This window comes from Rhipicephalus sanguineus, chromosome 2 (assembly GCF_013339695.2).
Source record: "Rhipicephalus sanguineus isolate Rsan-2018 chromosome 2, BIME_Rsan_1.4, whole genome shotgun sequence".
In the NCBI taxonomy this organism is placed as follows: domain Eukaryota; kingdom Metazoa; phylum Arthropoda; class Arachnida; order Ixodida; family Ixodidae; genus Rhipicephalus; species Rhipicephalus sanguineus.
In genome coordinates, this window is record NC_051177.1 from 113,073,002 (window position 1) to 113,097,170 (window position 24,169).

Below are 24,169 nucleotides of genomic sequence, written 5' to 3' on the forward strand. Positions count from 1 at the left end.
ACCCGTTCCTCTCCTCTTTTTTCAGCCTCACCCTCACATGACTTCTCTTCCTACCAGTCACTTCTCTTTCCCACCCATTCATATACCTCACTCTACAAGGCTACTCCTTGTTATGCTTTACTATTCCATACATGTGTATGTTATGCTTCACGCTTACTTCTCCACCTTTCCCTCCTCTCCCTCACTCCCCTGTCATACCTATTCATTACGAAACAACCGCTTATTTTTCTATTTTCATATAACCAAACACGTAGTTGCACGAGCAACTACTGCCATGCGCTCACCGCGCCGGAATGTCTAGGAATATTCCCGATTAATGTAGATCGTTCTGTTAAGCTTGAGCGCACGACGCAAACAGTACAGCTTATTCTGGAACTAACGAGGCCACCCACGATAAGGCTGGAATCTTTGATGCCACATGCATAAATCCCGACGCGCCTTATCGCCGAGGTTACTCGACGGCCGACGAGTGGAGTGTTCTCGCCGTTATCAGTGTAGAGCGTGAATTGCTTGCACCTCGACTTTTCCTTTCGTGAGCCCTAGTTCGCCCAATAAAAAGTTCCGTATTTTCCAATTGTGCTGTAGTCTTTTTCACTGTCACAGCCACTCGACAATATATTACGGCATCTTACACCGTGTTACGGCATACATGGCAATTGTATGCCTCACCCTTTCCCCTTTTCTCCTACCTAATCCTCACCCTCACTTCTCTCTCCCATCTCCTTGCTTTACTTTACTATACGTGGCTATGGTATGCGTTCTTTTCCTCTCTCTCTATTTTTTCTCTCTCTTTGTTTCATTCTATCTTTCTTGCACTTTGTTTTCTTTTCGACTTCTTTTTCGTGTAAATTTCGATCTCTTTCTCTCTCTGTGTAGTTTTTTCTCTGTCTTTGCCCGCCGCGGTGGTGGAGCGGTTACAGTGCTTTACATAGATTTCACTATAGCCGAAAAGCGTCATTACTTGAAGGCGGCTTCACTGTTGTGATACGTGACAGTAATCAGGGTGCAAATAGTAGTAATCAATACATTTTTACGCCGCTAAAATCTGAGTCAGAGGTTGGCACCAGCCACAGCGTAAGATCAATAGAATACCTAAGCGCGGGACGAGTTATTTAATGGCAACACGAACAGCACAGGTACCCAAACAGGACAAGCTTGATATGCACTCTCTCCAATTGAACAGAAGAAATATATAGAGGTGCGCGAATTGTGAAATTTCATCTCGAATCCAATAGTGCCTAATAGTGGCCAAAAATGTCGAATGTCGAATTGAACATTGAAAACAGATTTCATTGAAAATTGAGAGAAAGAACGAGAGACACCTGGAATATTTATTCCACCACATGACTAACTTTTATTTGCCGTGCATTACTGACAATCAGGTTTTTCTTGCTTCTATTGCTAAACCAAATGTTTATTGCTTTCAGAAACGTAGGATAAGGTCTTGTGTTAAAAGACTGGGCGTGCAAACGTTAACACAAGAGCAAAGTAAGGACACCACAAACGCCGACTAACAACTGAAAATGGGTCCGCTGCGATGGTGTAGCGGTTACGGTGCTCGGCTGCTGACCCGAAGGTCGCGGGTTCGATCGCGGCCGCGACGATTACATTTCGATGGAGACGAAACGAGATGTCAGCGCACGTTAAAGAACACCAGAAGGTCAAAATTTCCGGAGCCTTCCACTACGGCGTCTCTCATAATCATATCGTGGTTTTGGGTCATTAAACCCCAGATATTATATTTAATATTCTAAAGTGAAAAATTACACCATCTCCCGCTAAAGGAAACCATGAGGCGATGCGAAGCCGGAGCTCTTGCACGATCGCGTTCCGTTGGCGTTAGTTGGGCATGCTACCGACCTCGCGTCGTGGAACGCGAAGAGGGACGCTACGCGCGTCGTATCTTCCATCTAGCCTGGCCGTTAATTCTCACAGGGCGAGCGGGGAACGCGGTCGACAGGCGGGCGAGAGGGGGGCAGCGTAGGAGAGGAGAGAGAAGGGGAGGGGACGCGCATGCGCTCGAGCTCATCGCGGCGTTGCGCAGGAGAGAATTTCGGCATGTCTAGCCCGCGTTTCAGAGGAAGAGTGGAAAGGGGGAGGGGAGAGGGGAAGTGGAAAGGGGTATGGGGAGAGGAAGGGGAGAGGGATGGGGGAGAAGGGAAGGGGAGAGGGGTGAGAGGGGGAGAGGGGAAGGGGAGAGGCGAAGTGGAGAGGGGTGAGAGGGTGAGTGGAGAGGGAAAGGGGAGAGGGGTAGATGACATGGGGAATGGTGAGGGGGAGTGGAGAGGAGGTGTGTGGAGAGGGTATGCGCATGCGCAGTAAGGGTGGTCACGCCGCACACCACCACCACCACCGGATTGAGCTCCGCCTTAAGATACTTCGCATCTAAAAGGCCCACAGTGGTGGAAAACAAAGTAGGCACGAAACCTCATCTGCGCATTCCCAACGAAGAGGCGATACCTATCAATCCGGCACGTGTAGGGGTCTCCGTGAGAGAGGACAGTTCACGCATTTGGCTTCTTTATGCAGGTAAATCGACGATTGGCTCACACGTGCGCTATCACTATTACTGATATGCCATGCCTCAACTACTAGACGCGTTTCTTCATTCTTGTGCCTTTACAAAACAGCGCATTCAACGAATTTCGGCGTGCATATACACTCTCGACAATCTAAAGCTAACTTAGCTGGTGAGCCTCCGGTTAGTGATCTCTTAAGTTCCAATAATTTCTGGTTTACAACGGCCTACATGTTCAACTTTAAAGCGGTTGCAGCTAAAAGGAACCTTATACACTACACCTGCATGGGAATCAGTGAATTTGTTGGCGTTTTACGAAACAAATGTCAGTCCGCTTCTGTCTATTACCTGCTCATTCTTTCTCTGCACATCGCCGCATATCTTAACTAGCTTATTGAGAGCCCTTAAAGCAACGGTATGTACTTCCCACTTTCTATAGCCTATGGGATGCACATGAATGTAAGGAATACCTACAACACGTTTTTTACTGTTGCTTTCAGCAACCATGCTGGGAGTTAATAAAACGGACTTCTTTAGACGTTCTGTAACAGTGGCCGCTGTGTGCCTTTTCAGTTGTTAGTCGGCGTTCATGGTGTCTTGACTTCTTTCTTGTATCCGTGACTGCACGCCCTGTCTTTTAACGTGAGTAGACATCAAACATTCCAGCTCTATGTTATTCAAGTACGTTGCGAATGTTCAGGACAGAATGCATACTTGAGACTGCGAAGAAAGATTGTAGATAGAGACTCGTAACTGTTGTTGATATCACTGGCGTCTTCCATTAACATTTTGGCGAACTTGTAGTCTAGGGCTGCCGGGACGTGGAACCTTCGGCTTGCTGTTGGATCGAACCTCTGTAAATGGCAATAAGGCATTATGTGTAGAGAAGTGCTTTATAAGATATTGGCTTTAATCGTGAAATAAACGGGTCCTTATTCCTAGCGTTGCTGGCTCTTTGTCGAACGGGTTGCGGCTCATGACTCCCCCCACCGTGATGTAATGTTATTTTTCGTAATGTTATTTTTGAGGTGTAGCTTATTTAATACCAAGTGACTAAATTGCACGGTGAATTAAGAACAGAGGTTGAAGAACGCTTTTGCGCGCACCGGTCATTTCCGAACCAGAGCACAGCGCCGATATTTTTGACAAAAGAAGTTCGCGTCGGTACTTTTTTATCCTCGTTCAGGTAACTGATACATTCGATTAAAATATATGCTACTTTCTTCTAGGCATTGTCACGGGTCCCTCGTTGCCTCATCAGCGCACGAAGCGTTGGGAATTCATCGCAGAAAGAAGGCAAAACAATCTCCACCTAGCGCCGGAATGGCTTCGGTATGCGAGTGGCTTCGTTTCGGCGCCCGGCAAAAGATCGACCTTACGGGCTTGTTGACCGATGGCGCTGTACATTTTGAATGCCCCCTTTGATGTGTCGGAGTGTCGGCTGTCTAACACTTCCAGGTTTAGATGCGCTTAATACCCGATAAAGGGGACGGGAAGACGACCGCCACTGTAGCTGAATTTGTAGAGCATCCCGCGCGTTATCTGAAGGTTGCAGGTTCAGTCCTTGCAGGAGGCAGTGTTGTTTTTGGTGCACTTTCTTCACATCGACATCACAATTACTGATATACTTAAAACAGTACAATTAACGTCCGCTATACCTTCCTTGGCTTCATTGTCTGCTGGTTTTCATTAGGCTTAAAGCACGAAGGCACGTGAAGTTCAACTCGCTTCTTGAGCAACATATCTTCATCGTCCCTTTCGGTGTCGATGCTTCCACAGCCTATGACATGGTGTTACACGAACGACCAAATTTTCACTTTTTCCTTTTGCTAGAGAAAGGAGATTTTAACGCCTGCTATTTTTAAAGAGGCACTGAAATACCCCTCGTCTACTCAGAAGATTTTCGGCATTTCCAATTCCCATGCAACACCATCAAATGCCTCTCACATCAGTGCAAGGTGACTTTAACAAACTTCCGCTTTTAAAATCCGCGTCTTAATTTTTGACGTCAGAAATCTGGGTTCGCATAAATTAACCCCTGTACAGTTTGTAACGAGCCACAAAGACTAGATCACTGTCTTCTCTGCTGCCGCCGCTTTGCCTTGTCCGCACAATGCTTCTGTAAAATGGCGGCTGGTATGCAGGGCTTAACGTCCATTACAACAAAACTTTTGTCCATTGGAGACTACTTCTTTGTTGCAAACCGCGCTGCTATTATGACGGCTCTGCTCTAGTTCATCGAATTATCAAAAGATTGAGTGGCTAGTGCTACCAAGCAAAGGGATCGCAATTGTTTTTGTACCTTTGTGATTGTTTTTTGTTCATTCTTGCGTGCGCTAAAATCCACTGTGTAACATTTTTAACGCATTAGCGTTCATGAGATTGTTTCGCATAAATTCCGGCGCCGGTGTCGGCGTCGTTCGATGTGAGCAAAAATTTGCGTTGTGGGTGAGCGAAAATTTGAGATAGATGCAAACAAAGAAATAATAAAAATGTCATCCTAGTGTATGTCTCAGTATAGTTCTAAATCCTGCGCTTAATGCAGGTCCACTACCATGAAGCCTGAGTAAGTGCGTAACACGAGCAACCCAGCGATTCTCTTAGCGCTTCCCACCGCCTCGGCGATCGCGCGCTTGCCAAGGCTATGGCGCCTTATCTTGCGCGGCGGATATCAGACGGAAGTTTCAGAAGTGTTTTTCACAAGTTTAGGTAAATATTGCGAGTAATTCTTGATTATTTCTGTAGTTCATATTATTTTATACGTTGTTAGTTTATTTTGCACCAGTTGTCAGCATTGGTATCCTTGTTTTAGTCCTGTACTGACCACAGCCTGACTATGCGACATGAGACGGTGGACGACATGCCGGGCCTTTAAAGTGTTACACACTTAAAATATTCTGTTCGAGTGGAAATCGAGCGCAGGCATCGTGCCTGGCGAGCTGTTGTCGCACCACAGAGCGACGCCATCACTTGAAACTGCTTCCGAAAAAAAAAACCCTACACGAATGTCATTAGTGCGCAATGTCTCCTTAAAGCATGTAATATTGCGTGGCAGAAGCATAGAATAGCACATTGCTTAAAACCTGCAAATTACGCAACGAGTGGATGGTTTAGAGGCTTGCCCATTACAAAACACCGAGGCATAATTAATCAGAATTATCATCACGAGCATCAACAACGTGTGCAGCTGTGCACGTGCGCGTGTTGCCCTATGAACATGTAGTGGGCGCATACCCAATGCGCGAATGGAAGAATTATGGCGCAGTGGGCATTGCGCAACTACACTTGCAGTAGGCATGCTATGATAGTTTGAAAAGGCCAATGTTACGCGCACGGACGGTACTTTCCTTGAGGCAAGATTGAGGTGTCTACCAAAAGGCGAAGCCAAGCTAGCGATTGAAAAGGAGATGCGAACGGTGTCCTATTATGCTATCGAGCTGTAATCTCGAAAGCGACGCTCAAGCGCCCTTTTTGCACCAGGTTTCACGCTTCCTTTTCATTGCTATAAAGTGTTTCGTATTGCTTCACTTATTTACTTGTTCGAGCATTTTCTTTATAAAGAACTATGTGACCCATCCCACTCGCAATTATGAGCCAGTGCTTGTAGGGTACAACAACCAAAGCTTCGCGAAAGAACGATAACTCAATACGGAATTGGACCATAGGATCTCTACAGAAGTGTGTACATCGAGGTTAATTATCAACAGGGGTGCCTAATGATGTAAATAAGTTCACTGAAGAACGAAAATCGGCTAGTGCTCATACGGCTGGCATTCCTAACTCATGACCGGCAACTGATCGCTGTCCCTGAATCGGAAAGTGTAAAAACATTGAACTTCCTCCAGTGCAGACATCTTCACCAGTGTCTTGAAGAATAAAAAGGAAGCTCTATATGAAGTGAGATCCATGCAACGTTCGATAGGACAAAATATGTTAGGCGCAATTTAAGAAAAAGGAAGCCAGTCAAGTGGATCAGTGGTAAGGAAAACCCCATATCCTAGTTAGCATAAAGAGAAAAAAAATGGTTGGCCAGTGACGTAATACAAAGGAACAATAACCAGTGTCAGTTAAAGTGATGGAATGGTTGCCGAAAGCCGTTAAACCTAGCCGAGGGCGGCGGGCTCTTAGTTGAGCTGGTGAAATGTAATGTTTGCATGCATGAAATGGAATCAGCTCGTGCCGGAAATGACAATCTGTAGATGATTGGGAGAGGTCTTCACCCTGGCTCGTACATAAAATAGGCTGACGATGATGACGATGGTCGTTGTTTCAAATACAGAATTATATTTATTCGCAATTGGTTTGAGCAGATGGGCAGAAATCACCCACATGGCTGCATATTTTAGGGGCGAAGCTCCTTTGGGTGTGGGCCTGTCCCTCCTCTGTAGTATGTATTAGTAATAGTAGTAGTAGGTAGCCACCTCTAGTTCTTGGAGTGTTCACTAGATGGCGCTGTCGTAGCCACCTCTAGTTCTCAGAAAGATCCCTAGATGGCGCGGAGGCACTCGATGCGTTGCAGATGCGTGCTCTAGTCCCCCCCTCTCTCGTGTCGGGAAGCCGACGCAGGCAGCGTCTGCTAGCGAGTTTCTCGATTGAAAAAACGGACTGCTCGCGTTTTAACCTCCTTGTGCTCGCGCTCCACAACCGTTCACTGACCACCCCGCATATAGAGGCACTGGATATTGAGCTCCAAGGTAGTGCCTGTTTGAGATTTCTCCTGTGCGTGATTAAACAATAACGATTCACAGCGTACATGTAAAATTAAAGTGAGCTGCAAGTGCCATGACTCTCATCGATCCTTTAGTATAAACGCGCCCGATCTCACGTCGCTGATAATGTGCTAGGCAGAATTCATGGAAGATTCAAATAAGGCGCGTGTAATTGGTGGAAGGCAATCGTTCGATTTAGTGTGGCGACGTACGCTAGGGGGACCGTTGTAATGAAGGGACCACGTAAACCAACAGTACAATATAAGTTTGATGTTTAATATATACACGTTGTTTCTCACGTGTTTACTTGATCATATACTAGGCTAATTACTCGGAGTATTCACCGTTTACTGATGATTCCCTCCGGAGCTTCGCCTCACTCATCATCATTCACCCCGTATATGCTGTGGATTTTTTTAGAGGAAAAGTGAACTTACCGCATAAGCATTCGCAGTAGTTTCTCCTAATATAACAGGAAATCGAAATAAAATCTTCACAATGTCTTCCCCATGCGAAGTGGCACTCTTGATTCTTCGGGGCTAAAATTGACAGGAAAAAATAATATTAGTGCTCAACAGTAATCATATAAACTATTCTTCTTGTAAGGTTCAGGTCAGCTGAGAAAATTTTTTAGATACATTTCTCAGCCTCAAGAAAGTGTGAAGTGTTCTGTGCACTGCTCAAATTGAAAAATCAAGGGAGCCGCGACATTTTGGGAAAAGTCGTTTTGGAAGTGAGTGGTACGGTAATTAGAAAGGCACGCTGAAAATACGCAGTCTTCGGGAAATGCGCATTGTGAAACAACGTAGTATTGTGATGAGGATCACCATGTATTATAACTCGCAAAGTGATCCTCAATTGCATCGTAAACTATAAGGTATGGTGTAGTGCCTGATATAGCGATTTACTCCACAGACTGTCTTGTACCACGGCCGTGCAGGATCGAACGATGCGTTTGATCCAGCACAGACGAGTTTTGGCAAAGCCGGAAGGTGACAGCATATATCTTTTCATTCCTTCTTTACTAGCTTAGAATGTGCTGGGAACAAGCCCTCTTACTATGAGGCTTGAATTATTGCGCAGGGAAGAATATAGCCAAGAAGACGAGAGAACCGATGATTGGCATACTTGTGCGAATATTAAACATGCGATTTTTGTTGAAGCCGAATCGTGTACGGGTTTGTACACGTATACAACGGTTGTTTAGTTGTTACTCTTTGCAAATAGGACATTTACAAATGTCCGAATAGGACATTTGTAATCATTGAGTTGAATTACTCGAAAGGGGGACTACGCAATAGCAAGTTTAGTTGGAGCCTCAATACAAGTAACCAAATAGCTGGTTCGAAAGTGTGGAACATACGTATAGAAAGTATGGAAAGTCATATAAAAACTTAATACCAAAAATTTGAGTTTGACCTACTTGAGTTTGCCCGTTTGGTTACGGCGTCAAGAATGCAGAGGGAAATATTTCAGTGGGTCGTGGACGAGGTTGCGAACGAACTCCCGCTGATTTTCGTCTATTTTGACGACATTCTCTTTGGAAGCCGCACAGATGAAGAGTACAAAAAACAGCTTGGCCTTGTCTTTGAAGGATGCCTCAGAAATTGACGCCGCAGAAATTCATGTTCGTAGTTCACGCCCTGGATGTTCTCGGCTATCACATTTCAGCCCAAGGAATCAATCCACAGTAATCACGGGTGCAACAATCGATGGGGTCTCCTCTTCAACCTGCTTTCGTATGAACAGCTAAATAGCGCTAACTTCAGGGACGAAAGATAGGATAATGCGACACACACATAGCGCTTGTGTGTGCCGCATTCTCCTGTCTTTCGTCCTTGAAGTTTGCGCTATTTAGCTGTTCAAGTGGAGTGCCAACTAGCCCAAACACATACCTCCTTCTGTAAATGTCCCATGTTTGTGGTGTTCATAAATTTCCACAGGCACTTCATACCGTCCTGTGCGCAAGTTATTCAACCGCTTACCGACTATCTGCATCGCGACCCGAAGAAACGGCCTACCTTCCACTGGTACTTGGAGCACGAAATCCTTTCAGGAAGCCACAACACGGTTTGCGACAACGGGGCTGCTGATTCATAAACTGCCTCCTCACCTTAAGGTAGACGCGTCGACAACGCAGTGGGTGCAGTGGGTAAAGTACTGCAGCAGCACAATGACACAGATTGAAGGCTTTAGGGCTTGTTTTAAATGTGCCTGAGACGTACAGAAGCTCGCTACAGCACCTTCGGGAGACAAGCGTTGGTCATTCATTGCGCTTTCAAGCATTTCCATTTTTTTTCCTTGATGGCCGCGCCTTTTACGTTTTCACTGACGACACGCTGACCGTCGTCTTCAAGGAGAGCAGTTCGTCCTTCCCAGAACGCGAGCTTCAGCAACTTCCGAATATTCAACGGACGTCTGCAAAGTCACTGGGGCGGAAAAGCAAGGAGCGGACACACTGCCGCGCATCGGCGCTGCGCCGACTGGTTCTTTCAGTTTTCAAACTCTGGCCACCGCCACAACGCCGAGCTGCGTCAGGTGCGGGAAGAAGGCTCAACTCCAGCTGGCAAAAGTGCCGCGTCTCTACACAACAACGTTGGTCGCGTGGGACACATCGCAGGAAGTTGCACGCCCGTTCGTGCCCGTTGACTTTCTGCGGCCTCTGTTCGATTCGCTGCACGGGCTGAAGCATCTCGTTATCAAAGCTACACGAACTGCTTCTTCTGGCCAGCGATCAACAAAAATGTTAGTAGCTGGAGAAGAAGTTGCCAAGCCTATGAAGCCGTGAAAGTGACGTGGGACACGTGTTCAGCAGTTCAGCCGTTTCAAACACGTGAATTTAAACTTGGTGGGGCCTCTTTTACACTGGCAATGTTTCAAGTACCTCCTCACATGTGTCCACCACTACTGAAGGTGGCCTGAGGCGACGCCTCTAACAAACATCATGCCCGAAACAGTGGAAAGTCGCTACTGGAACTTTTGAGCGGATTAACGGGACCGCAGTGTTCGAAACGTTGATCGAGTGGTCTGTACAGAGAAGAAGCTTGCATTACGACTCTACAGCAACTAGTGCCCTGCCCAAGTTGGGAGTGTGAGGAATCATTTATGTGGCTCCTGAAACGATCGCTATCGACAAGAGCATGCCAAGTAAATTACAAGACCGCACAGACCTTGAGACATTTCGGCATTGACCAGGCAGACAAACTGACCATTACCAAGTTGGTCTGGTGATAGAGGAGCCTGCTATTCCTGCCGGCAATCACGATGAAGGTAGTTTCTGTGGAAGCATCAACGACTGTGACAGCATCTCCGAAGGCACGGAGAAAGACGCGATATGTAGGCAAGGCTCGCATTTCAAACAAGAATGCGCATTGCCTCAAAGTAACAGAAATATAAAAAAATATCAAATTTGAACCGACACAAATATATTCTGTCGACGTGCAGAAGCATGGGACCACCGCATCAAAATCCAATGATTTGAGAGTTTCTCGGCGGCGATCAAGCGGCGATGACGTATGTGAAAGAGGAGCCCCCTGAGCAATCATTTGACGCAGGCAATCACGCACATTCCCAACTGGGCTGCATTCCCAACTGGGCTAAAAAACCGAGAGAAGATCAATCGAGAGCCAATGTCAAAAATAGTACATAGGGAAATTGAATAAATGGTGGAAGCTGTACCGTGAAGGCTAAGGTTAAAGAAGAGCTAGGTTTCTGGCAGTGACCAACCGATGAAGCGTGCAATGGTAGAACCTGCCGACAGCCTGCACACCAGCAACGATGAATCCTTCTATCTGCTGGTCGGTGGAACAAGCTGCGCTACTTTGCTCCCCGTGGTGTCCTCGTCTATGGATACGCAGCCTGGATGTCTCGACATTGTTCTGCTAAGCGTCGTGGAAGTGGACGAGGTTGTGACCGAGCAAGTTGATGAGCGCACTGACAAGGAAATGAAAGCGATCCTTCAGCCCCCATAAGTGAGGCGCATTGTCCTGCGGATAGCGCCGGAGCAACATTGTTACCATAGAAACCACCCATGCAAGCACCTCAGCAAGCTTGTTCCCAAAGAGCAGTGGGCGAGCAAGGTCCAGAAACACGCCGCTGGTGTGATTTACCTGTCAAAAGGAGGTGCGTTCATCTCGACATCCTTCGCCAAAATTGGTGTGTCGCAGAGTTCGTGTGTCAGAAACAACGCTGCTATTTTTTATAGTATCCAGCCACTTCGTGAAGAAGACGACTCGAAATGCTGAGATAAAGCTTCTGCAATGTGGAATACGTGAGTAGTGCTATGCGGAGAGGGAAACGGTGGAGATGAAAACATACACGCCATTTCAAGGCTCGAACGGTGGGCTACGTCCCGGAGCATGCCTAATCATAATCTCACGTAAGCAATTTTGTATTGCACGAAGGAAACAATCCTCAGAGCTACTTAATGGACGAAATGCAATGGTTCGAGCTTGCTCCGCGTGTCTTGAAACTCACCATGTGGGGAAAGACGCCATACAAAAGTTGCAGACGCTGAAATCGACGAAGTTATTTTGATCACATTCTACTGCTTGCGCCGGATGGCGTTGATATAAAGAAGTGAGGCACGGGTTCAGGGGAGGCGCGAGAGAAGGAAAGAAAGTTAGGAGGACCAGGGCTAGCCCTTGCGGAGGAAGGACGTCGTATAGCTACGGCCACGAGGTCCTCGTTTCTGATAGTGTCTACATGTGGAAAGACGCCAGGCTTCCCACAATTAGACCCTATAGCATTGCTATAGCACAAATAGCGTTATACACATATACAATAGGAATACTATATGGGTCATTCGATATCAAGTGGGCGCGGAGATTTTCCGACCTTCTCCAATCATGCTGAAAAAAAATTCGCGCTTGTATGTAAGAATGTGAATAGTTATTGAGGTATTACTTTTCCGTAAAAACAAATTAAGGCAGCGTCTCAATAGTGGTGCCAAGGCTGAAGGAAGTAGGAAGCTGGGCAGCCTAAGTTCTCTTTATTATTCTCTTGCTTTCTGTTTTTTCTCTTCCATTTTGTGCCTGTTATTTTCAAGTGCTTTCTTGCTGTCTCTAATCATTTTTAAAAATATTTTTTTTCCGTTGCTTTCTTTCTCTTTCTTCCGTTTCTTTCTCGCTCTCTCTGTATTTCCCCCTTCCGCTTTCTTTCTGCCTCTTTCTCTCTATCTATTTCTGTCTCTCAATTTCTTTGATTCTGTGTCACTGTTTGTTTTTCTGTTTTGCTGTCTTTTTTCTACCTTTATTTCGCATTCGTTCCTTTCTATCCCTTTCTCTCTCTTAGTCTATTCCTTCCTTCCGCTTTCTATTTTCTACATTTCTGTCTTTTCTTTGTCTCTATTCCTCTCTCCTTCTTTCGTTTTATCTCATCCTTTCTCTTTTTCTCTCTGTCTGTACTCGTTCTCTCGCCCATTAAAATAGTTGCATCCTACGCCGTACAAATCGGCGCACGCGTTCAGGGAGCGAAGCAGAAGATAAAGGAGAGGATGCAGAGGAAGAAGAGGACGAACCCGTGCCGGGTCATGATGACGATAGCTTTTTGTCGACGACTAACGGCTTCATGAAAAGCTTAGCAGCTCCACTGTAAAATTTTCTGGCGCCAAGAGGGCGCTTCAGTCTTTGCGCCCGGAAGCAAAACTATGTCGCACAAACTAATTTATATAAAATTACAGTTTTGAGCCGTTACTACAAAACAACTTTTTTTCTTAATCTGAAGGCGCGAGTCTTTTGTCACTGTGATATTTCATTCATTTTTGTATAGATGTTTTTATCTTGGGGACGACGAAACATCGCAAAATCCTAAAGGTAGAACGTTCTTTTTCGCAAAAAACATTTTCGCGAGGAAAATATTCACATTGCGGAATTTATTAGTTCGTATAATATTTCATAAATATAGCCCCGGGACGAATGAAGTAGAAACGTTCTCAAACAATCATCGCGAAGTTGGGAAAATAGCATTCTGACCCATATTGCGGCGTCAGTTTCGCAAAGTAGCAGTCCAAGTAAAATATGCTTCTTACATCACTGCGTAGTATACTTTGTTGCTATTATATGGAGAAAGTTTCAAATGAGTAATTTTCGTTTTAGGCGAAAAACATACTTTCGAACTAAACTTGCAGAAGGTTGTGCAAAGTTTCCTTTTGCTTCGCTTTGACTGCGTAGCACGCGAGCGCAGCATTTCAGCAGGCGCTTTTTTCCAGCGACTAATGCAAGCCATACAGCTGTTTGTCACCTAGTTAGGTAATATAAGTGTAATATGTATACAACGTCCGAAAGCACAAATAGTGGTGAAACGGTGGAAGGCGGAAGTCGGTCTTCTGGGAAAGCAAGACGCCAGAGAAGCAAGGGGGAGACCGAGCTGATGGCTTTTTTATGGTGCAAGGGGGCTGAATTTGTCCAACCGTTGGACGTTTCCGGCCCCTTGATTGCTCAAGAGGGCAGATACCGTTCCATTGTTTTAGCACTATTGCTTTTTTTGGAGCGAAGCTCCTTAGGCCCGCACCCCGCCGTCACCATTGAAGCTCTCTTAAAGGGCCCCTCACCAGGCGACATAACAAATTTTAGTTAGATATTTGTAATGAAAACATGTGGTTCGTAAGGTGAGGATGATCGGGAGCGCGGACGTGCCCACCAACCCGACGAGGCTGCTTGTAGGTTTAGAACAACACTTTATGCACACAAGAAACACACACACTAAATCAAATTATACAAACACAGAAAAAGCACAGGCTAGCCAATTAGCGTCCCTAATCTCAAATCGAAGTCATGCGCTCAAGGCTGACACAGGCTCACCCACTTGACAGTCCATCGAGTTGAGCGAACCGTAGTGCTGAGTCATGGTGGCGAGGTGAGGTACAGAGCAGTGAAAGGGGAGCTTCGGGGAGGTTGGCACTGGCTTCTGAAGAATGGCGATGGAGCTTGATGCTTGCGGTTGCGAAGCGTTCGCAGACGGAGGAGTTGGCGGCCACCTGAAGCCCGAAGCCTCAACTCATGGACCGCTGTGGTAGGACAGTCGGGTCCAGCCACCCGACTGCATCGAATGACTCACTCCATCTCCTTGTTCCTTTTCTGCTCCTGCACTCGACTCCTCGTGTTCGCGTCCTCGTGGTCTTCTTCCACCGCCGCACATGACGCGTACAAACCACAACTCATTCGCGCGCACATCACAATATTGGAAGTTGTTGCGAGCCCAATAAAGGGTATTATGCCACAAGAATTTTTATTGCGATAGCAATTATGTGGACAGTCTCGGCTGGATTTTGCCGTCGCCGCCGTAATGCGCCGTATATGTATAAGTATGTATATATATATATAAAGGCCCCAAAGAAAAATAACTCAGAAAAATGCTTCCAAAGCGCGGAATCGAACCAGGGACCTCTTGATCCGCAGCGAGCGGCGCTATCCACTACGCCACGAAACGCAGATCCTCCACGTAGCTAACGGCGAGCGTTATATACACACCATTTAGCGCTGGACGGACTCAGAGACAGCAGGCGATAATAAGCGTTTCTTCATTACCAGCGAGGTGGCGCTAGGAGCCCGACGGGCGCATTTAAAAGTCGTCGGCGAGCTCGCTCGCTTCTTCTTATATTTGCGCATGGGAGAAGCTTGCCCTTCCGCTGTCTGCTCGCGCGGTTTTCTCGTGGCGAGGGGTAGAGGAATGTTTCACGCTTTCACCGTGATGTCCGCGTTCATGTTACGGCGCGTACGAATGTCACTCGAGCTCAGGGACGCCGCCAAACGAACAAACAGAAGATGAGCGCGAACTATCAAGTGTCACAGCTCGACACTTGAAGCACGCTAGTTTCCTTCGCTGCTTCGGTCGCCTTTGCAACAGAAGCGCTGTTCAAACTGAGAGTATCCATTGGCGAGCCTCACTTCGTATAGCATTAGTTCCTTGCTATCGCATTCATTGCTTCGCCCTTGCGGCGAAACTGTGACTTTTTCTAATTGGTCCGTTGAAGCTGCGAAAAAATTTGCAGTGACTTAGCTCGGCTATGCCAGGATATACGTAGCGTTAGCAAAGGTTCAGCTGATTATTCTTAGATTTTGGCAGACATGATCGTGAACGCCCAGTGCATGCATTTCGCTCGTCAGCTCAAAATTGTCAAATCTGGTGAGGGGCCCTTTAAGCTTCCCTTCGGGTTACAGTGGCTGGTGATTTAAGAGGAAATGTTCAGGCCTTGAGCGGTGTGGTTCTGGCGCACAAAAAATTCAAGGTTAAAAGAAATATGCTCTGTGCACAACTTGTAGTAATTGTCGGTTTCACTTTCATCATCCCTATAGCGGATTGTGAAATGACAACCACCATTCTAGCGCACTACGGGAGCTTTGTCGAAGGTAGTAGCAGACGCTCTCCCCACGCGGAGCCGGCGAAAATGACAATGAAACGCCGCATCACCGCTCGCACCTCTCTCCCACCTGTCTCCCACTCACTGCGCTGCGCGCTCCGCACTGACTCACTCAGTCGTTCCGCCACTGAGCGTAGAAGACGTTCTCCCCACCCGCTCCCCACCTACCGCCTTCATGAAAGCCAGCAGCAAGATCAGGCGCGTAGTCGTTTGCGTCCCATTTCTAAGGAGCTTCGCTCATCGGTTGTATTCGTTCACGAACAACTGCTAGTTTTATTAGATGCGAAGTATCTTAAGGCGGAGCTCAATCCGGTGGTGGTGTGCGGCGTGACCACCCTTACTGCGCATGCTGTTATGACTGGCAGTCGGTGGCGTCGCGCTGACAATGAGAATCGGCGGGCGAGGCGTTTTCACACTACTAGAACACCTGCATCTTTCCTGGAAACGGCGTTCCCGGGACGGCAAAGCTGCAGACAATGGGTCACCTGGGTTTGACTTGGTATGCTGCCGAAACGACATGACCTGCATATTTGGACAGGAGTCGCCGCAGACCCTTTTCTGCCTTCGGGGAAGAATCGGAGGAGCAAGCACGTTCTGCCTTCGGGGAAGAATCGGACGAGCAAGCACGAGGAACTTGTTGTCCTGCTTCCCCCACCTGCGTGCCGTCGACCCCCGGACCCTTGCTGCGTCAAGAGTGCAACGACCCCTCAGCGACAGTGCAATGGACTGTGCCATGGTGGGTGGGGTCGTGTGTGTGATTGGTGGTCATCAAGAAGGAGGAGCCAGCCGGAGGGGTTAAAACGACGGTGCTAAGTGAGAAATGGGGCTCTGAGCCCTCGGTAACAGGCTCATCCAATGCGCTCGTCGCTGAACTCTTACCTTGTAGCTATGTAATTGAGTGTTCAAAAGTGCCAGTAAACTTGTTATTGTTTTCCCATCTTGCTAGCATCAGTTCCTCAACCCGGAGACTCGACTACGCTACCAAACGGAGTCCAGGTACGACGCTGCCCTATCGTAGCAACAACCAGGTTGCCGAGAAGGGACGGATCCAAATACCCAGGCACGACAACTGGTGATCAGCGCTGGGATCTGAAGCTACAAGCGACAACAACAGTCGGCCTAAGGGAATGCAGCTGTCTCGAGACATCGATCACGTGTGGGTGAGTGCTTGGCTTTTCCTTTGATGTGGACCAGGTTCTAAACGAGGGTTTTAGAACTGGTAGATAACTTTGTCGAGAGACACAAGGTTACGTACTCTCGGATAGTTGTTTTGGAAGTAGCGGGCACTCAGGACGATCATGGATTTACAGAAGCTGCAGGAGCCGGACTTGTTGCTGTTGTGTAAGGAATAGGGGATAGATACAAAGGGTTTGGCACGAAAATCCCTAATCATACAGGCAATCATTGATTTGGGGGTCGATGATGAGGAGCTCTGTGATGAATGGGAATACGCCAAGCAAAATACGGAAGAGCGGCTCAGACACTGGGAGAGAGAGGAACGCCGCGAGCGTGAAAGAGAGGAAAAGGAAAAGGAAGAAAAGAGGCGTAAGCGTGAAAGAGAGGAAAGGTGGCGTGAGCGCGAGATTGAGCTCCGCAAACTAGAAGTCAAGGTAGACTCCTGGAGTTGAGTAAGAGGTCGGGCAGTTGGCCCCAGCGAGTGGTACCTCTTCTCAACACAAAGGCAGAGTTCAAGATGTCAAGGTATATGCAGCCATATGTGGTATCAGGGGATATCGGCCTATATCTTGCAGAATTTGAACAATTGTGTGAGGAACTGTCTTTTGAGCGAGACACTTGGTCTCAGGGGTTATTGTCAGTTCTGCCCAGTGAGGCAGTTGAGGTTGTTGCGCGACTCAGTGAGAAGGACGCGGACAACTACGATGTAATTAAGGCAACTTTATTCCCGAGATTCGGAATATCTGGTAGGAGAGAGGAAAGGAAGATTGGTATGCAAAGGGATCCTTCTCCTGAGAACAACGAGCGACAGGTCGCCGTTTTCGAGATCGCGCCAGAGAAAGGCCCAACCGTTTCAAGAGAGGATGAAAGCAGAGCAGGTTGAGAATGAGGCCTTGGCCGGTCTAGAGTTCGGGACAATTCCGGAAAACGTTCCTTGCGTGGACGAGGTTTGTACCAGCCACCCTGATGGGCTCAAGGAGAAGCTGGAAACCTTGCTCGTGCCTCGAAAGGTCGTTTCGGAATCGTCAAACTTAAACACTGTTAGCGTAGTGGCTGACAATAGCAAGGACGCGACGCTTAAAGGGTTCGGCGATACCGTCGGTGAGGGCCCAGGTTTAGATTTTATCAGCGCTGACGCAGATAATTGGGCCCGACAGTCCGACGTAACCGAGAATTCAAGTGTGAGCAAGATAGAAGGTGTAGCAGAAACACCAACGAGCTGCACGGCTCCGCATGTCGCGACCCGAAGCGATGATGAAGGCCTCTCCACCTTCCCTCTCCACTTTACCTCTCCCCTCCCACCTCTCCCATACCCCTCTCCCCTCCCCCTTTCCACTCTTCCTCTGAAACGCGGGCTAGACATGCCGAAATTCTCTCCTGCGCAACGCCGCGGTAAGCTCGAGCGCGTGCGCGTCCCCTCCCCTTCTCTCTCCTCTCCTACGCTGCCCCCCTCTCGCCCGCCTGTCGAACGCGTTCCCCGCTCGCCGTGTGAGAATTAACGGCCAGGCTAGATGGAAGATACGACGCGCGTAGCGTCCCTCTTCGCGTTCCACGATGCGAGGTCGGTAGCATGCCCAACGATCGCCAACGGAACGCGATCGTGCAAGTGCTCCGGCTTCGCATCGCCTCATGGTCCCCTTTAGCGGGAGATGGTGTAATTTTTGTGATAGCAATTATATGAACACTCTCGGCTGATTTCTGCCGTCGCCGTTGCCGTCATGTCTCGGATATTTATATTTATATATATAAAAAGGCAGAAATAAAAATAAAGCAGAAGAAAACATATTCCCAAGCACCCGACCGGGGACTAGAACCATCAGCCCCTCGCTCCTCAGCCCGCTGCATTAGACAACTCAACCATGCCCCATGCATGCGACGGCGAAAAACTACCGCATTTCCACGGGTGAATGATGAAGAGCTTGGGCGAAGCTCCTGAAGCAATCATGGTTACACCGTGAAATGTTCAGTGGTTTCGCCCAGCAGTATTAAAAGCGATACGCCTCTTTGATTACTGCACGCCATCTAGCGTTCAGGGTGCCGCTGCCTTTTTCTCTTTTTCTTCTTTTTTTCTTTTTCTTTCTTTTCTTCTTTTTTTCACACATATTGCACACATCTCTATGGGACAGCGCCATCTAGTATATCGTCACCCAACTGCAGTTTGCATGCATCTCTATGGGACAGCTCCATCTATTGAATGATACGGGAGACGCGACGGCGGGGGAACGCCGCATGGAGCGACGACCGACCAGGTGATGCTATAAGGAGCTTCGCCCCTAAAACGGCGAGTAATTTATATACATCATTCACCGCTGGTGGTAAGCAAATCGCGGAGGAGCTTGAGCGTGTTTTCTATCACACAACGTTCCTAATTTTCTTTCAGTTTGAAAACTGCCCTTGAGACGCGCACGACAAAGTGAGCCTTTTCTGTACCCACTCGTGATGTCGAAGGAAAAGAAAACAAAGAACACCAGGCACACCGTGCATCAAACGCCCCTGTGCGGCAGGAGACGCAGGGGTCACTCCACGCGCCGCAGTTTAAAGGGCCACTAAACCACCAACACACACTCGCCTGCTCCTCTCCATGCCTTTCTTCTATCGACAACAGCCATCGTGACGTCGCCTGTATCATTAGGGGACGTCGCGAGCAAGAGACGCTGTCAGTGGACCAATAAGAACATGCTTGCTGATGGCAGATGCGCACGCTTCTTGCGTTTCCACCTCGGACGCTGAAGTAGGGCACTCGGAGAAGTGGTAAGTGTCGCTCTCGAGTGTTCAAAAAGAGCGGACGTGTTTTAGGGGCGAAGCTCCTTAAAGCGGCACCAAAAACGTTTTTTCTTCCTTTATGGCGGCACCCGTTCGTCCCCGTCGTAGTGCGTAACCAGTCTTAACGCTAGTACCAGATCTTGACCTCCAAGGTGGTGCCGGTGGGAGATTTCTCCTGTCCGTTGTTGAACAATAAAAAATTCGCAGCGTGCGCGTTAACTAAAAGCCGAATTCTTCTGTCTCTCATTCCCCATTAGCAGCCATTGGCATGTTCCAGTAGGAAACGTTAGTAGAAGTAGAAGTGTAAGCGTTAGCTAAAAGCCGACTTCTTCTGTCTCTCATTCCCATTAGCAGCCATTGTTTACCTACAAGGTAGTGCCTGGTGAGATTTCTCCTGTGCGTGATTAAACAATAAAAATTTGTTCAAAACGCCGCTGATTGATGAAATAAACCAACGAAAGACGCCAGATGTTTTCTAAAAGCAAAACGAAAAGACGCCAGCTGCTTAACGAAAGACGCCAGATGTTTCTCCTCTCCTCTCCTCGCAGCAGTCTGAGATTTCTAATTTAGTGTCCCAAATAGGAAACCTTACACAAAACATCCAATCATTAGAAGCAAAGCTAGACAGAAACCTTGCGCAACCACCCGCAGCCGCGCTGCAACCGATGGAAGCCGCCTCTCCACCGTCCCAGCCCCAATCGCAGCGCGCGGGTAAGCGCATAGCAAACACCTCCACTGCGTCGCTTCATGCGAATACCGATATCGCCGCGGCGGTCTCGAAGGCAGTATCTGCGGCTCTCACAGCTCTAGACGCCAAATTTGAAACCCGTTTCAACACTCTGCAACAGGCCATTGCGGACACGAAAAGCTCATTGAATGCCCTCAAGAGTTATACGGAGGCCACCAATACTTCAGTGAACGCCCTTAAAAATTACACGGAGAACACCACAGCCGAAATCCAGGCGCGCCTCGAGCGGCGCCAGCGTTAGCCCGCGTTCGGCCAACCTGCCACGCTGCAGGCGGGCCCCAAACCCACAACAGCTTAATCATGGCGCGTTTAACACTGACAATGTGGCAGTGGGACTGCAGGGGGTACAGTAAGAAACGGAGCCACGTGCAGCAGCTCGTAAAGAAACGACAAGCTGATCCGCAGGCGACGCAACCGGTCCCGGATGTTATTGCCCTGCAAGAGACATCCACTCCCTCCCCCTCCCCGGTTACGCGGCCTACCATCAGCCCGGTTCGCGCGCTTCCCCCTGCATAGGTACGCTCGTTCACAACGGCCTCACAGCCGTGCAGCACGAAATAGAAGCCACGGGCATTCAGCACACGCTCGTCGAGGTTCTGCACGCAAGCGCACAGACAACTCGCTGTTCATCCTGAATGTGTACAGTTCCCCACGTGAGAAAGCGGCAGACTTCTCCCACCTCTTCAGTGAGGCGATCGCTCTCGTCGGTGACGCACAGCTGCTGTTGCTCGGCGACTTTAACGCACGCCATCCCGACTGGGGTTATATGCACACGGACCCGAAAGGAAGAAAGCTCTGGTCGCTAGTACAGGACCTTCGCCTCACCTTGCTTAACGACCCGCAGCAGCCGCTCACACGCATAGGCAACAGTGTGTGCCGCGACACCTCGCCAGACCTCACGCTGTGCAAGAACGTGATGCGCGCTACTTGGGACAATACGGGACTCTAGGCAGGCAGCGACCACAACATCTTCGCGATCACAGTCCAGACGCGCCTAAGTAAGAAGCCGAAACCCACGTCTAGAATTACGGAGTAGCTGAAATTCCGCCAGTTCCGTGAAAAAAAAGCCCCCGACACCATTACAGACATCGACGAATGGATCACCTCCTTGCAAGAGCACGTGCAAGCCATAACCCGCTAAGTGGAGACCACCGGCGACTTGCCAACAACGGACTCTCGCCTCCTCCACATGTGGGACGCACACGCTGGCCTCTTGCGCAGGTGGCGAAGGCAGCATCACAACAAGAAGCTACGCCGCCGCATCAAGACGCTACTGCGCAAAATCGAGAACCACAGCCTCACCCTCACGCGACAGCAATGGGGCCAGCTATGTGACGGCCTCACTGGGCAGATGAGCTCCAAGAGAACGTGGCACATACTGCGGCACTTGCTCGATTCCTGCTCGTCAAAATTTTCTGCGCAAAAACAGCTGCAACGGCTCCTACATCGCTAACGGACGCCGAGCTGCTCAACTAGCTAGCTGTTCGTTACGTGAGCCTCACCTCGCGAGAGGCCCCGCCGGAGACATTGCTTCCGTATAGCGGCAAAACGAACCCCCAACTGGACGAAGATATCACGCAGGCGGAAATCTACGCGGCCATGCTCAAACTACACACAACCTCGGCGCCTGGTCCTGACGGCGTAAGCAACAAGTCCCTCCGAAATCTCGACGCCAAATCGGTGGCTGCGCTCACGCAGTACGCGAACGAGTGCTTGCGCTCGGGTCATGTACCGCAAGAGTGGAGGCACGCGAAGCTCGTATTTATCCCGAAACCAGGCAAGAAGATGGACATCACGAACCTGCGCCCCATATCGCTCACGTCTTGTCTTCGCAAGCTGGTAGAACACGTTGTCCTACCGCAATTACAGACCTACGCTGAAGAAAACGACCTCTTCCCTCCCACGATGCTCGGCTTCCGCGCCCACCTATCTACGCAAGACGCGCTCGTGCAGATACGCCATGACCTCCTTCGGACCCCGCCGAAAGCCGGCACTCGCGCCGTGCTCGGTCTTGATCTTCATAAGACCTTCGACTAGGTGCGGCACACTGCCATCGCCTCAAACCTTGACACCACTGGCCCAGGCGAGCGGACGTACAACTACGTATGCGACTTCCTGTCTAACCGCACCACCGAATTTTCGTTGACCGGCGGCTCCGCCTCTAAACGCCTTACACTCGGAGACAGAGGCACCCCCTAGGGAGCAGTTTTGTCTCTATTCCTATTTAACCCTGCCATGCGCACACTCCCTTCATCGCTCGATCGAATCCCAGGCCTCCACCATACCATCTACGCCGACGAGGTCACGCTGTTGATGACTACGGGCTCAGACGGCCAGATCGAGGTGACTCTCCAACATGCGGCCGACGCCGTCGCTAGCCACGCGACGTCGGCGGGCCTCACGTGCTCGGAGAGCAAGTCGGAGCTCTTTCTGCTTCGCCCTCCCGAACGCCGTAGGGAATGTCTCCTCCCCCACCGGCCATCCACGTCTATGTCAATGGTGTAGCCGTACCGCACGTTGACCACATCCGCATTTTAGGCCTATTCGTTCAATCGAATCAACGAAGTACCATCGCGCTAGAACGCCTCACCGTCACCGTTACTCAAACGACCCGCCTCAAATGACCCGCGTGTCGGCTCGAAAGCAAGGAATAAAGAAAAGGACATGCTCCAGCTTATCCGCGGCTTCGTCATCTCTCGTCTCACGTACGCGCTACCGTACCTTCGCCTACTGGGATGCGAGAGGGACAGGGTCGACCGACTCATCCGCAAAGTGTACAAGACGGCTCTTGGCCTCGTCCGTACAACTTCTACTTCGCATGTCCGCAGCCTCAGCATCCACAACACTGTTTACGAACTCGTCGAAGCGCACTGCACAGCACAAATCCAGCGACTTCGCTGCAGCAAGACCGGCCGCTGGATACTCGCTCGCGTCGGCATCACCGCCTCGCCATGGGGCGCAGACCCGGCCGCAATACCTCCGCCTTTACGTCGACGTTTTATCATCAAGCCACTGCCGAAAAATATGCTTGCTGGGCATTACGACGGTAGACGGTGAGCCCGAGCCCAAGCCTTACACGACGCCTACGCTTCGCGGCCCGATGCGGCCTACGTGCACGCTGCACGCTACTCCTCTCAACCAAACACGTACCCACTCAGCGCAATGGCTACCTGCGCCCCCCCCCCTGGACACTAACGCAGTGTTACGAGTAGCTGGCTCCGTCCGTGCCCTCCACTCCGCCGAAGCCGAGGAAGCAGCCATAGCTCTCGCGGTGTCGTCCGAGTTCACCATGATTCTCAGAGACTCGAAAACCGCGATCTCCTATTTCGCTCCTGGCACCGTTGCTCCCGCTACCTTACGCCTCCTTCAGTCCCTCGCCGTCTTCGAAGACGAGGATCCTCCTCCGATATCTCTCATCTGGGTCCTGGCACACGCGGGAAACCCGGGGAACGAGGCCGCCCACCGGCAACCTCGAGAATTCGTCAACCGAGTGGTGGGCCCGCGCCTCTGACCCCGAGGACCTCGGCGAGTCCCTGACTTCCTATCGCGAAATAGCCGAGCACTATCGCCTCGAGCGTCGAACGAAACCACCGCCGCATCATAAAATCGCAAAACCACAGGCGATCGCGTGGCGTCGCCTCCAAACGAATTCCTTCCCGTGCCCACAAGTGTAAGCACACATTCATCCCGATCTGTTCAGTGCACACTGCTCGCAGTGTGGCTCCGTCGCCTCCCTCTCTCACATTTTATGGGATTGCAGAGAGGATCCACCCTGCCTTATTTCCTGAGCACTCTCTCGCCCGAGGCGCGAGAAAGTGTTCTCCGCAGTACGAGCCTCGAGGTACAGCTCCGGGCCATACAACCAGCCGAGGAAGTGGCGGCCAGGCACGGCCTGA

The 24,169-nt window shown here is 49.4% G+C and overlaps 1 protein-coding gene across 1 annotated transcript in view; it reads right to left on the reverse strand.

Moving 5' to 3' along the window:
- Positions 1–2,358: 2,358 nt before the first annotated feature.
- LOC119383539 (uncharacterized) overlaps positions 2,359–24,169 on the reverse strand; it is a 63,051-nt gene continuing 41,240 nt past the window's right edge. The window contains exons 5-6 of the mRNA XM_037651749.1: positions 7,665–7,766; positions 2,359–3,372 (exon numbers count right to left, since the gene is read on the reverse strand). Coding sequence (XP_037507677.1) covers positions 3,284–3,372; positions 7,665–7,766 — 191 coding nt within the window. The 3' untranslated portion in view covers positions 2,359–3,283. The remainder of the gene's footprint in view (positions 3,373–7,664; positions 7,767–24,169) is intronic.